The 15,780-nt window shown below is 43.8% G+C and overlaps 1 protein-coding gene across 10 annotated transcripts in view; it reads right to left on the bottom strand.

Annotated features, from left to right (window-relative positions):
- Positions 1 to 15,780, bottom strand: part of LMO7 (LIM domain 7) — a 288,480-nt gene that overhangs the window by 75,884 nt on the left and 196,816 nt on the right. For all 10 annotated transcript variants that reach the window (XM_029052751.2, XM_029052769.2, XM_029052791.2 and 7 more), the window contains exon 6: positions 8,332 to 8,362. In XM_029052751.2, coding sequence (XP_028908584.1) covers positions 8,332 to 8,362 — 31 coding nt within the window. The remainder of the gene's footprint in view (positions 1 to 8,331; positions 8,363 to 15,780) is intronic.

Here is a 15,780-nt window from a genome sequence, read left to right as displayed (position 1 = left end):
GTCTATTGTGTGGCCTTGATCAAGTCGCTTAACCTCTCTGTGCCTCAGTCACCTCACCTGTAAAATGGGGATGGAGACTGAGTCCTACTTGGGAGAGGATCTGTGTACAACCCTATTAGCTTTTATCTAGTCCAGCAATTAGTACAATGCCTGGCACATAGTAAGCGCTTAATAAATACCATGAAAACAAAACTTCTGTGGTCTCAAGGCTTGTTTTCTGCTAATTCTCTCTGGGTGCTCATCTGCTCACATGACTTCAGCTATCCCTTCTGTGAAGATGACTCCCAAATCCTTCTCTCGAGCACGGATCTCCTACGTACCCTACAATCTCGTTTTTCCTCTTAAGTGCGGCATTCATTAAGCACTTACTACATGCCAAGCACTGTGCTAAGTGTGAGGACAATAGAAGATAAACAAGTCCCACATGGGGCTCACAGTCTAAATCAGGAGGAAAAACAGATATTGAATCCCCTTTTTGTATTAAGGGGCAGAGAAGTTAGTGAATTGTGCCAGGTCACATAACAGGTGAGTGGCGGAGCCAGGAATAGAACCCAGATCCTCTGACTCCCAGGCCCGTCTTCATTTCACTAGGCCACATTGCTTGTCTCCTGGCAAACTCTAATCGGATGTGCCATGGTACATCACCCTGAAGATGTCTCAAACTAAACTTGTCTTCTTCCCTCCTCAACCCACTCCTCCCCTTCCCTTTTCCAACCCTGCCAAAAACACTTTCTCTTCCTATTCAAAAAGACCATCACCATCAGCTAATCGGGTTGAACACAGTTCCTGTCTCAAGTAGGACTCAGTCTCAATCCCCATTTTACAGATAAGGTGACTGAGGCACAGAGAGGTTTAGTGACTTGTCCAAGGCTACACCATCAGTAAATGTGTCTGCCAACTCTGTTGTAGTGTACTCTACCAAACACTTAGTACAGTGCTCTGCACATACTAAGTGCTTAATAAATACTATAGATTGATGCTTCTTCCACAGCTTATTTAATAAACTGCTAATTTATGCTGCTTCTTAATAATAATTCTTGATATTTTTAAGCACTTACTACGCCAAGCACTTTATCAAAAGCAGGAGTACATACGATGCAGTCAGATCAAACACAGTCCCGGTTCCACATGGAACTCCCAGTCAGACAGGTACAGAGAACAGCTATTTAATCCCCATTATAAAATGAGGGTACTGAGGCAAAGTTAAGTGACTTCCCAAGGTCAGTCACATGATGGAGCCCAGATTAGAATTTAGGCTTCCTGACTCCAAGGCCGGTGTTCTTTACACTAGGCCACACTGCATTTCCCGGACAATAATAATAATAATGTTGGTATTTGTTAAGCGCTTACTATGTGCAGAGCACTGTTCTAAGTGCTGGGGTAGAGACAGGGTAATCAGGTTGTCCCACGGGAGGTTCACAGTTAATCCCCATTTTACAGATGAGGGAACTGAGGCCCAGAGAAGTGAAGTGACTTGCCCACAGTCACACAGCTGACAAGAGGCAGAGGCGGGATCTGCCCTGTCCTCTTTACTCAAACAATCCCCATTTTGGTTCACAATCGTATTAATCTAACACCTTTCTAACCTCTCCCTCCTCGGTCTACACCACCCAAACTCTATTCCTGAAATATTATTCAGCACAATAATAATAAAATTTTACTATGTGCCAAGCACTCTTCTCAGCACTGGGGTAGATGCAAGTTAATCAGGTTGGACATAGTCCCTGTCCCACATGGGGCTCACACTCTGAATCCTCATTTTACAGATTAGGAAACTGAGGTCCAGAGAAGTTAAGTGTCTTGCTCAAGGTCAGTGGCAGACATGTGGCAGAGGCAGGACTAGAACGCAGGTCATTCTGACTCCAGGCCCATGCTCTATCCACTAAGCCACGTTGCTTCTCACTTCTTGCCACTCCTCAAAAACCTCTAAAATTGGACAGCAGGCCCCAGTGAAGAAAGGATGGAACTAGAAGTGAGCACCAGTGAGTTCTTGTCCCAGCTCTGCCACTGGTCTGCTTTGTGGACTTCTGGCAAGTTTCAACCTCTCTGTGCCTCAGTTTCCTATCCTGTAAAATGGAAAACTCACTCCTGCTTTCCCTACCACTTAAACTGCTAGTCCTGTTTGGAGCAAGGAATGTGTTTCAGCAGAGAGCTTGGCACACACAGTAAGGGCTTAAATACCAGCATTGCCTATGCAAAAACAGTTTCTTCACAGGCCTCATAACATTCAGCTTCTCCCTCCTTCAATCTATACTACATTCCTCTTCCCAGTTCATCTTCTCGCAAGATCGTTCAGTACAAATCTCTCCACCCTTCAAAAGACTCCAATGTGGGAACATCAAGCAAAAGCTCCAACCAAGAACTTCAAGGTCCTTCCACTTTTTCCTTCTTATATTCCTGATTCACCCAACCCATCCTCTTCACTCCCTCATTCCCGAGCTTGCCTAACTGTACCTCATTCTCCACTCTCTTGGGTTCTGATCACTTGCTCATGCTCTTCTTATGGCCTGGAATCCCCTTCCCCTTCAAATCTTCCAGACCACAGCTCAATCTCATCCTCTGAGCCACGATGATGAAGATGGTATTTGTTCAGCTCTTACTACATGTCAAGCATCGTAAGTGAAAGGGTAGATATAAGTTAATCAGGCTGGGCACAGTCCCCGTCCCACATGGGGCTCGAGGTTTAAGTAGGAGGGAGAACAGGTACTGAATTCTCATTTCCCAGGTGAAGAAACTGTGGCACAGAGAACTTGGGTGATCTTCCCAAGGTCTCATAGCAGAAGACTGGTGGAGCCAAGATTAGAACAAGTGCTTAGAACAGTGCCTGGCACATAACGAGTGGTAAACAAATAACATTATTATTTTTATTAGAACCCAAATCCCTCTGACTCCCAGGCCTGTGTTCTTTCTGCAAGCCTTCTCTAAAATTCCTCCTAAAATCCTACCATCTCTAGCATGCTTTTGGAGATTCATTCCCAGTATTCCAAGCTGCACTAGCCCAACACTCTTAGCACTTCCCTGACCAAACTTCAGGCCTTACATACATATGCAAATTCTCATTCAACTGAACATAATTCATTCTGATAATTCACCCTGGCATAATCTGTTCTACTCCCTATTTGATGCTGATGCTTCTTCTTCCCACTATCGGTAAATATTGTGGAATATGTCTCCCCTATTAGCTCAAAAGCTCCCTATAGGTCGTAAATGTGTGTTTTTGTTTCTGTTGTACAAGCCTTTAGCACAGTGCACTGCTCTCAGTATACACTCAGAAAATAGCATTATTACTACAACTGCTCAATAATAATTGTGATATTTACTGTGTGCCAAACACTGTACTAAGCACTGGGGTAGATACAAGATCATCAGGTCCCATGTGGGGCTCCCAATCAAAGTAGGAGGGAGAAGAGATATTGAATTCGCATTTTGCAGATGAGGAAACTGAGGGACAGAGAAATTCAGTGAACTGCCAAAGGTCACATAGCAGGTATGTGGCAGAGCCGGAATTAGAACCCAGATCCTCTGACTCCCAGGCCCATGCTCTTTCCACTAGGTCATGCTGCTTCTCTTCAGACACTCTCTATCTCTGTCTTTTCCCTCCTCTCTCCTGTCCAGGTCTTTTTCCCATGGCCTCCTCTCAATCAACTGTATTTATTGAGAACTTACTGTATGGAGAGCACCAAATAAGCACTTGGGAGAGTAACAGTAATAATATTAATGTTGGTATTTAAGCACTTACTATGTGCAGACCACTGTTCTAAGCGCTGGGGTAGATACAGGCTTATCAGATTGTCCCACATGAGGCTCACAGTCTTCATCCCCATTTTACAGATGAGGTCACTGAGGCACAGAGAAGTTAAGTGACTTGCCCAAAGTCCCACAGCTGACAAGTGGCAGAGCCGGGATTCAAATCCATGACCTCTGACTCCCAAGCCCAGGCTCCTTCCACTGAGCCAAGCTGCTTCTTCAACAACAGAGTGAACAGACACTTTCCCTGCCTACAATGAGCAATCAGTGGTATTTATTAAGCATGTCCTGCATATGCAGAACACCTTACAAAGTGCTTGGGACATTAAAATTCTGTGGAGTGGCTGAACACAATTACTCCCCCCCAATCTCGCTCCCAGAATAGAGAGTGCATTTGCATATCTTCTCCCTTCCTTCCTATTTCCACCACAGCCTTTTCGGGGCCTGATCCAAACCAAAGGTCAGCCAAAAGGGGTAGGGCTTGATTTGGATAAGGATGTTCATTTGCAACATCTCTCTTTCAATTCCCACCGAAGTGGAGAGGATTTATTAGGAGATGATGAGGTAGTGACCCAGCTTTTCCCATTTCCCATAATAATAATAATAATACTTGTTGAGCACTTACTATTTGCCAAGCATGGTTCTAAGTTCGTAGATAAGAGTTAATCAGGTCGGACACAGTCCCCGTCCCACATGGGGCTCAAGCTCTTAGTCTCCATTTTATAGATGAGGGAACTCGGGCCCAGAGGAGTGAAGTGACTTGTCCAAAGTTGCACAGCAGACACGTGGCAGAGACAGGATTAGAGCTCAGGTCCTTCTGACTCCCAGACCCGTGCTCCATCCACCATGCCACACTGCTTCTCTGGCACACCCTGGCTTTCTTCTTTGGCACATTCTGATGCTCCTCACCCATCCACGCGCAAATGTTCTCGCCACCTTTCAAGCCTCACTGAAGGCGCATCTCCTCCAAGAGACTTTCCCTGGCCAAGCCCTCATTTCCTCTTCTCCCACTCCCTTCTGCATCACCCTTGCACATAGATTGGCTCCTTTTCACCCACTTTCACAGCACTTACGTATAAATCTGTAATTTCTTTATTTACCTTTATAGCTGTTTCCCCCTCTAGACTGTGAACTCGTTCTAGGCAAGGAACATGTTTACCAACTCTTTTACATTGTTCTTTCCTAAGCACTTAGGATAGTTCTCTGCACGTAGTAAATGCTCGTTAAAGATGATTAATTGATGCATCCCAGCAGAAGTCCAGGCCCTACTGGAACGTGAAGCTAGGAAACCCTAACGCTAACCCTGCCGCAACACGGGGCAGGGAAACCCTAACAAAATAGAATAAAATTATGGTATGTGTTAAGCGCTTACTATGTGCAAAGCACTGTTCTAAGTGCTGGGGGACACTAGGTGATGAGGTTGTCCCACATGGGGCTCACAGTTTTAATCCCCATTTGACAGATGAGGTAACTGAGGGACAGAGAAGTTAAATGACTTGCCCAAGGTCACACAGCTCACTAGCGGAGGAGCCGGATTAGAACCCGCTAGTTAGACCTCTGACTCGCAAGCCCACGCTCTTTCCACTGAGCCACACTGCTTCTCTAAACCAAGGCATAGTGGATAGACCATGAGCCTGGGGTTCAGAAGGTCATGGGTTCTAATCCTGCCTTCCCCACTTGTCTGCTGTGTGACCTCTGGCAAATCACTTCACTTCTCTGTGCCTCACTTACCTCATCTGGAAAATGGGGATTGAGACTGTGAGCCCTATGCTGGGCAGGGGCTGTGTCCAACCTACTTGCTTGTATTCATTCATTCAATCGTATTTATTGAGTGCTTGCACTGTGCAGAGCAGTGTACTAAGCACTTGGAAAGAACAATTCAGCAATAGGGTGAGACAATCCCTGCCTATAACAGGCTTACAGTCTAGAAGGGGGGAGAGAGACATCAAACCAAGTACCAAAAGGTAACAAAAGCATCAATATAAATAAATGGAATGATAGATATGTACACATCAAAACAAACAGGCATTCATATAAATAAATAAAATTATTGATATGTACATATATACACAAGTGCTGTGGGGTGGGGAGGGGTAGAGAGTAGAGGGAGGGAGTCAGGGGCAACAGGGGTGGGAGGAGCTGAGGAAAATGAGGGCTTAATCTGGAAAGGCCTCTTGGAGAAGGTAAGCTTCAGTAGGGCTTTGGAGAGGGGGGAGGCGTAATTGTTTAACAGACTTGAGGAGGGAGGGCATTCCCGGCCAGAGGTAGGACGTGGGCCAGGGTAGTCACCGCAGAGCTTAGTACAGTGCCTGGCACATAGTAAGCACTTAACAAGTACCATCCTTCTTAGCCCTACCGCAATGTGAGGCAGGAAAACCCTAACGCTAACCCTACTGCGACATGGGGCAGGGAAACTCTAAACCTTATCCTACTGTAATGTGAAGAAGGGAAGCCCTAACCCTCACCCTACCACAACGTGGGGCAGGGAAACCTTAAGCTAATGCTCACCCTAGGGTAACATGGGGCAGGGAAACCTTAACGCTAACCCTTGTGGGTAGGGAATGTGAATATGTTTGTTTATTGTTGTATTGTACTCTCCCAAGTGCTTAGTACAGTGCTCTGCACACAGAAAGCGCTTAATAAATATGATTGAACAACTGAATGAACATGGGGCAAGGAAACCCTAAACTTACCTCAGTGTAAGGCAGGAACACCTTAACCTACTAAACACTGTAGTTTAACACTCTACTGCAATGTTGGACAGGGAAACCCTAACCCTACTGCAATAGGGGGCAGGGAAACGGGAAGCCTGGGTTTTCTCTGAGCACAGAGAGTAGCAGACCGAAGCTTGGTGCGCGGGCACAGATATGGGGAGAGGGCACCTCTGATTTCACCTTTCACACAGATGGGCAAATACTTTCAGCTAATACAAAATATCTATCCGATACCCTTATAATGAAATGCTTAGTACAATAAAAAACCAAAATCTTTATCTGGCCTCTTCACCAAAGCATGTTTATTTTTACTCATTTTTAAATTATACTTTTAATCTAGGAAAAGGAATGCCTGAAATATTTCTGGCAGACTTGTAGATCATCAGATGTCAGATTGGTTTTGTTTGATACAAAGGATAAACCCTTAATACCGCAGATGAAGACAGAGGGAAATAGGAAGCAAGTGTTACATGAAAATGAATTTTCCTTTAAAATTTCTCTCAAACACACAAACACACGTGCTAGTGAGAAGCAGCATGGCCTAGTAGAGGAGCACTGGCCTGCGAGTCGGAGGACCTGGCTACTAATTCCAGGTCCTCCACTTGTCTACTGTGTGACCTTGGGGAAGTCACTTAACTTCTCTGTGCCTCAGTTCTCTCTTCTAGAAAATGGGGATTATGACTAAGTCCTATGTGGGACAGGGTATATTTTCAGACTGTTTATTTTGTATCTTTAGTACAGTGCCTGGCACACTGTAAGCTCTGAACAAAAACCATTAAAAAAAAATGGAGATTTGTAAGAGCTAAAAAAATAGAAATGTAATGGCTTGAAAACAGTTCCACTTGTCTGAAACACTTGATCAGCTCTCCTCAAACTTAAAAAATAATGGTATTTGTTAAGCGCTTACTACGAGCCAGGCACTGTATTGAGCATGAGAGTGGATACAAAGCAAATCGGGTTAGACACAGTCCCTGTCCCACATGGGACTCGCGGTCTCAATCTCCATTTTACAGATGAGGGAACTGAGGCCCAGAGAAGTGAAGTGACTTGCCCAAGGTCACAGCAGACAACTGGTGGAGCCAGGATTAGAAGCCCCAACCTTCTGACTCCCAGGCCCATCCTTTATCCACTAGGCCATACTGCTTATCACTTTTATCTCTAGCCCACGCTAAATGGATTTGCAACTACTCCCATAGGTTAGGGTTTCCCTGTCCAACATTGCCGTAGGGTGTTAAACTACAGTGTTTAGTAGGTTAAGGTGTTCCTGCCTTACACTGAGGTAAGTTTAGGGTTTCCTTGCCCCATGTTCATTCAGTTGTTCAATCATTTTTATTAAGCGCTTTCTGTGTGCAGAGCCACGAGAAGCAGTGTGGCTCACTGGAAAGAGCACGGGCTTTGGAGTCAGAGGTCATGGGTTCGAACCCCGGCTCTGCCACTTGCCAGCTGTGTGACTTTGGGCAAGTCACTTAACTTCTCGGTGCCTCAGCTCCCTCATCTGTAAAATGGGGATTAAGACTGTGAGCCCCACGTGGGACAACCTGATTCCCCTGTGTCTACCCCAGCGCTTAGAACAGTGCTCGGCACATAGTAAGCGCTTAACAAATACCAACATTATTATTATTAACTAGTCTCCATTTCTGTAGCCTCAAAATACCCAAGACTGGCCTGAAGTTCAATACAATCAGCAATCAGAGATCATCCAAGAAACCTTAACAAGAATAAGGGAAGTTAGATCCCAAGATTTAGTTTTTTTTGTTGCTGTTTTGGGGTTTTTTTGGGGGGGGGAGGGTGTTTGGTCTGCAACCAGAGCATATAGAGCACATAAGTAAATGATTACATGAATGGCTGAATTCAAGGAAACATCACTCACATTTTTCACCCTTCTGTCAGTCTCTTCTTGCCTAAAATATAAAGAAGAAAGAACATCAATACTGTGAAACTCACAAGCATTGAAACTCACACAAATACTACTCATTCATAAAGCAAGTCCACAGCCAGTATGAAAACTAAAGGGCACTTTACAATTAAAATCACATAGCTTCTGATTTACCATCAATCAATCATAGTTATTGAGCACTTACTGTGTGCAGAACGCTGCACTAATCGCTTGGGAGAGTACAATATAACAATATAATAGACATTTGCTGCCACAGCTCAATTACACCAAAATAACAAAACAAGGGCATTTAGATTTGGGAGATAGTCTCTTTTAGTTCAGATTGCCCTCCCTACAAATCATTTATTTACCAGAATCTTCACCGATTCTATATACTGTCCCCCTCTAGACTGTAAGCTTGTTTTGGACAAGCAGCGTGGCTCAGTGGAAAGAGCCCGGGCTTCGGAGTCAGAGGTCATGGGTTCGAATCCCAGATCCGCCACGTCAGCTGTGTGACTGTGGGCAAGTCACTTAACTTCTCTGTGCCTCAGTTACGTCGTCTGTAAAATGGGGATGAAGACTGTGAGCCTCACGTGGGACAACTTGATTATCCTGTATCTCCCTCAGCGCTGAGAACAGTGCTCGGCACATTGTAAGTGCTTAACAAATATCAACATTATTATTAGTATTATTATTTTGGGCATGGAACTTGACTACCAACTCTGTTGCACTGTACTCTCTTCCAAGGATTTAGTAGAGTGCTCTGCACCCAGCAAGCCCTCAATAAATACCATTCACTGATTGATACGGTGATATTGACACTTTCCCACCGTTCATTCCAGGAGAACTAATTCAAGCCCTGTTCAACTAGAGCAAACCAGAAGGTTTGTTTGCTGGATTTCTCTTAGTCAATCATGCAAGGGAAAGAAGCCTAAGAAGGTACTGCATTCCGGGACTACTACACGAAGTAGAAATCTGATGTTTTCTTGGACGAAGCAAGATGGTCTACTTGAAAGAGTACAGGATTGGGGGACAGGAGTCCTGAGTTCTAATCCTGACTCCACCACTTGCCAGCTATGTGGCCTGGGGCAAGTAATTTAGCAACACCTCAGCTTCCTCAATCTGCAAAATGGGGACTAAATAGCTGTTCTTAATCCCCCTTATATTCTCAGATGCAAGAGGGACAGAGAATGGGTTTGAGATGGCTGGATCTACCTGAGTGCTTACCTTGGCATTTAGCAAGCATTCAAGCAAATCAATCATATTTATTGAGAGTTTACTATGTGCGGAGCACTGAAGTAAGTGATCCGGAGAGCACAGTAGAACAGAATTAGCAGACATGTTCCTTGTCCAAAATATGTTTACAGTCTAGAAGGGACTTTAATAATACCACAATTATCATTATTATTTATCTGCAAAAAAGCGAAAATTGATAATAGGGTCCTTACAGCAAGAATCCCACAAAATTATTTTCTGAAGACATCAGGTCTCAAGGATGATAATGATTGATGATGATGATGATAATAATAATAATAGAACAACAATAACTGTGGCAAAGTCTATACTTCACTCTGCTGCTCAGATCATTATTCTGCAAAATCATTCAATCCACATTTCGCCCCATTTAAAGAACCCCCAGGCATTGTCCATCCATCTCCACCTCAAACAAAATCTTCTTACCATTGTGTTCAAAGTGTTACCATTGTTTTCAATCACGTTGCCCACTCCTAGCTTACTTCACTGATTTCCTACTACAACTCTGTATGCTCGCTACGCTCCTCTAACACCCACCTACTAACTGTACCTCGATCTCTTCTATCGCTGACCCCTCGCCCACATCCTGCTTCTGGCCAAATTCCCTCCCTCTTCATATCTGACAGACGATCACTGTCCCCACAATCACATCTCCTCCAAAAGGCCTTCCTCATCTAAGCTCTCATTTCCTCTACTCCCTCTCCCTTCTGCGTCATCCTTGTACTTAGATCTGCACTTTTTATACTTTCCGCCCTCATCCTTGTGGAAAGGGAATGTGCCATACTCTATTCTGTTATACTGTACTCTTCTAAGCAATTGGTACAGTGCTCCACACAAGTAAGCACTGAATAAGTATGGTTGATTACGATGTGTCCAACGATGTACTAAGCATTATGATATGTACAAGGTAGTCAGGCTGGACACAGTCTCTGTCCCTCAGAGGGCTTGCATTGTAAATTGAATGGACTAAATTGAAGGGGCTTGCATTGAAGCAGCATGGCTCAGTGGAAAGAGCACGGGCTGGGGAGTCGGAGGCCATGGGCTCAAATCCCGACTCCACCGCTTGTCAGCTGTGTGACTTTGGGCAAGTCACTTAACTTCTCTGTGCCTCAGTTACCTCATCTGTAAATTGGGCATTAAGACTGTGAACCCCACGGGGGGCAACCTGATCACTTTGTATCCTCTCCAGCGCTTAGAACAGTGCCTTGCACATAGTAAGCGCTTTACAAATGCCATAATTATTATTACATAAGAGGGAGAACAAGTATTTAATCTCCATTTTCCAGATTAGGATATTGAGGCATAGAAAAGTTAAGTGATGGACCCAAAGTCATGCAGTAGATAAGTGGAGGAGCCAGGTTTAGAATAGGGTTGACCCTATCGACTGACTCTGAGGTTTCATATTTACCAGTGGTTTAATTAAGATATTCTGTCAATTCTCCTTCATAGAAGAGAGGCGACTAAGCAAAATAAATGTGACTAACGTCACCTGGTAAAAAGGAGTCATCAACAAAAGACACTCACAGCCTTCTGAATTTCCATCTGCTGCTTAAAGAGCTCAACTATGAAAGCACTAAATTACCAGTCTTGGAAATAGTGACTATAGACTTTTTTTTTTTTAAGAAAACCTAGGGCAAGGGAAATCAGAGGAGAACTATATTGAATTATAAGAATGGATGAGGAAGTCCTTAAAAATTCAATACTAGCTATTAGACACATCTTATTTAGACATACCCCTGGCAAAGAGCAGTGAATTGCTAGTTGAACACAACTGCTGTGGATGGCAGTGTTACAAAATGCTATCATCTTTGGTGTGCGACAACTAGGTAAAACACTTCTTTATTGCTTGTTTAGGTTAACAGTGTTTGAAAATATTCTAGCAATGGCCGATATGTACAGAAATCAATAAAAAAACCCATTTGTTTCAAAGATAGAGATGGCAGAACAGAAGTCAGACTACCTACTCCCCACTAGGACACTCCATTTTGAAAATGCCGGAACGAGCAAGTGAATGACAACCAAAAGGGTCATGACTCGGCTTCTCTATATCGCAGTGATGATGCACGAGAAGAAAAATGACCTTCTAGGTATTTAGGGTCCTTCCCTCTCCATATCCGACTGACCACCACTCTCCCCACCTTAAAGCCTTTTTTAAGTATTTAGAATCCACACCAAATTAGGACTCGATAGACCATGTTGCAGAGGAAGAACTGACAGGACTTTCCAGTTGACTGAGTGTGAGAACTGGAAGCAAGTGAGGACTAAAGATGACAGCATGAACGCAGGCTTTATGAGCAGGGGTGACAGTATTGTTTTTAAATAGTAATAATTGTGGTACTTGTTAAGTGCTTACTCTGTGCCAGGCACTGCATTAAGGCACTGGGGTGGATACAAGCAAATAAGGTCGGACCCAGTCCCTGTCCCACATGGGGCTTACAGCCTCAATCCCCATTTTACAGATGAGGTAACCAAGGCAGAGAGAAGTGAAGTGACTTGCCCAGAGTCACAAAGCAGACAAGTGATAGAGCCAGAATTAGAACCCAGGACCTTTTGAAAGAGACCGCCAAACCAATCAATCGATCACTGATCCTGTACTTTTTCAACCAGGCCATCTTGCTTCTCCCAAGAAAATTTCAGATTTCTGCCTCGTGTAGCAGTCCGGGAGTGCAGTACCTCCTTAGGCTTCTTTCCCTTGCATGATTGACTAAGAGAAATCCAGCAAACAAACCTTCTGGTTTGCTCTAGTTGAACAGGGCTTTAATTGGTTCTCCTGGGATGAACGGTGGGAAAGTGTACATATCACCGTATCAATCAATGGTATTCACTGAACAATTACTGTGTACAGGGAGAACACACTATAAGCAAGTAGGTAGACACATTCCCTGCTCACAGAAGCTTGCCATCTAGAGAGGGAGACAGACATTAGAAAAAACTATAGATATATACACAACCATTGTGGGGCTGAGGCTGGGGTGAATAGCAAGGTTACAGATCCAAGTCTGTAGGTGACATAGAAGGGAATGGGAGTAGGGAAAATGAGGGCTTAGACTGGGAAGGCTTCTCAGAGGAGATGTGATTTAAATCAGGTTTTGAAGGTGGGGAGAATGGAGGCCTGTTGTAGATGAAGGAGGAAGGTGTTCAAAACCAGAGGCAGGATGTGGGCAAGAAGATGAGGTAGACAAGATAGGGGTCCAGTGAGTAGGTCGGCATCAGACGAGTGAAGTTTGTGAGCTGGGTTGTAGTAAGAAATCAGCAAGGTAAGATGTTGGGGGGCAAACTGACTGAGTGCTTTAAACTTGATGGTAAGGAGTTTCTGTTTGATGCAGAGGTTGATCAGGCAACTCCTGGAGGTCCTTGATGAGTAGGGAGTCGGTCTGAATTTTTTTTTTTTAGAAAGGTGATGTGGGCAACAGAATGAAGAAAAGATTGGAGTCAGTAGAGACGTAAGTCAGGGAGTCAGCAGGGAGGAAAGCAATGTGACCTGATGGAAAGAGCACAGGCCTGGGAATCAGACAACTGGTTCCAATCCTGGCTTTGCCACTTGCTTTCTGTGTGACCTTGGATAAATTTTTTAACATCTCTGTGTCTCACTATCCTCATCTGTAAAAAGGAGATTCCACACTTATTCTCACTCAGAGTATGAGCCCCATGTGGGACTGAGACTGCATCCTACCTGATTGATCTGTATCCATCCCAGTGCTTAGAACAGTGCCTGACACACAGTAAGTGCTTAAGAAATATAATAAAAAACAAGGTGGCTGATTCGGTAGTCAAGGCAGGATACGACGAGTCCTTGAATAGCACAGTAGCACTTTGGACAGGGAGGGAAGGGCAGATTTTAGCCATGACGTGAAGGTAGAACCGACAGGATTAGGTGACAGATCCAATATGTGGCGGAATGAGAGAGATGAGTTGAGAATAATGACAAGGTTAAGGGCTTGTGAAACAGGGAGGGTAGTAGCGTTACCTACCCTGTTGGGAAAGACATGGGGAGGACAGGGTTTGGGTGGGAAGATGAGGAGTTCTCTTTTGGGCACGTTAAGTCTGCTGAGGTGGTGGCGTTGAGGAGCACCATCTTACACATTCATCTTTCCCTCTTCTCTTGTCATTGCTCCCATCATTCTCCCTAAACAAATCCCCCTCTCCACTTAACCTCACCAAACCATGCCCCTCCTAGCCCTTTGAAAAATTATTTTCCTCAACAATCTCTTCGTTAACTGGAGCTCACCACCTCTAAAGGTCAAACAATCAGTGGTATTTATCGAGCGTTCACTGTCTGCGAAGCTCTCTACCGAGCACTTAGGAAAATAGACTGCATGCTCCTTGAAGTCAGGTGTCAAGATTTTTGACTTGTTCTGTACAGTGTTTTGCAAATAGGAGACACCCAAATACTACTGTCTCAGCAGAAAGAGCATGGGCTTGGGAGTCAGAGGTCAGGGGTTCGAATCCCGGCTCCGCCGCTTGTCAGCTGTGTGACTATGGGCTTGTCACTTAACTTCTCTGTGCCTCAGTTACCTCATCTGTAAAATGGGGATTAAGACTATGAGCCTCAAGTGGGACAACCTGATTACCCTGTATCTACCCCAGCGCTTAGAACAGTGCTCTGCACATAGTAAGCGCTTAACAAATACCAACATTATTATTATTATTATTACTGTCAATGATGCTTATTGAAGCACCTACTAGTCTTTATACTGGGCAACACATCAAACCAGAAGAAATGACAATCGAGAATCAAGAATAACCATGTTTTCAAGACTTGGCAGACCAAAGCGGCTATCTTGTTATCAGTTATCTTCATGGCTTCAGTATAAACACTGGATAATAGTGATCTCTTAAAGCTCTGTGAGACTCTACATGAAAGCTCTTCCTGTCTCTGGTCTCTCTTTTTAAAGCTCTTTTCAGTGATTTTTGACAGAGGACCTTATTTCACTTTTACTCATTTTAAAATGAGGCAATAAATGAAAAAAACAATAAAACGCTTTGTTCTCCAGTAAACCTACTGTGCAACTATTTTTGACTATAACCTTTCAACTACTTCAAATTCTCTGTTAATGATAGGAATTTAACAACTCACTCTTGAATGTGCAGACAGAGCAGCAAATTACATACGCAACACCACTTTAACAAACATGTCTCCTCTTGAAGCCAATGCTAGGAATTTAAGCACTAAATGATTTGCTGAAGCAAATAAAATGTACTACCTTGCACACAGCAAACAAATTCCACACAACTGGCACTGGTAACTAGGGGTTCCTTTGCTTGTGAAGAACACAGTGACTCAACTCAAAGCTGCTGCGAAACGCTACTTTAAATAGTTTGTCATCTGGATAGGGAGTTGGGTGGTAGTGCTGGCTTGCTGTGATCTAGCTCAGTTACTATGCAACCCCCTTTTTTAAACTGTAAATTACAATTACCTTGATTTACACAGCTGAAAACTGTCATGTAGACAATCTGCCTTCCACATTCCCCAAATGTTGAATTACCCTAGGACAGCATATAGCACTTTTAGCTTAGATAGGGATCCTTGAGTGAACAAGAAGAAAGAATCTCAAGGAATAATAAAGGATCAAGGAAATTTGATAACCGCACTAGTACACCAATATATATATTTTCTACTGACATGATTATGTCAGCCAGCTGTTGGGTAGGGATTGTCTCTGTTGCCGAATTGTCCTCTCCAAGCACTTAGTACAGTGCTCTGCACACAGTAAGCGCTCCATAAATGTGACTGAATGACTCTTGTAACTACTCAAGTGAAATCTTAGTACAATGCTTGGCACATACCTTGGCACTTAAATACTATATTATTACCAAAATGTTTATTTCCAGCATTTCCCTCTCAAAACAGCTAGAATTCTAATAATGTCAATATATGGCAAATATAGTGCTATATCTCGGGAATGTCTCTAGGTAAAAGGGTGGTTTGGATCTGTACCTTTTAAGCACTTGCTATTCACCCCACCCTCAGCCCACAGTGCATTGCCATATTTTATTTTAATGTCATCCTCTCCTTCTAGACTAAGTTCCTGTGAGCAGGGATTACATCTACTATCTCCACTGTATTGAACTCCCCAAGAACTTAGCAGAGTGCTCTGTACACAGTAAGCACTCATTAAACACCTTTGATGGATTAATTGGAAATATAAACACTTTGGAATCCTAAACACATAGTCTAAGAATCCTACT

Source organism: Ornithorhynchus anatinus, chromosome 2, assembly GCF_004115215.2.
Source record: "Ornithorhynchus anatinus isolate Pmale09 chromosome 2, mOrnAna1.pri.v4, whole genome shotgun sequence".
Lineage (NCBI taxonomy): Eukaryota > Metazoa > Chordata > Mammalia > Monotremata > Ornithorhynchidae > Ornithorhynchus > Ornithorhynchus anatinus.
The sequence above is the reverse complement of the archived record's forward strand: the minus strand, read 5'-3'. Positions and strand labels throughout refer to the sequence as shown.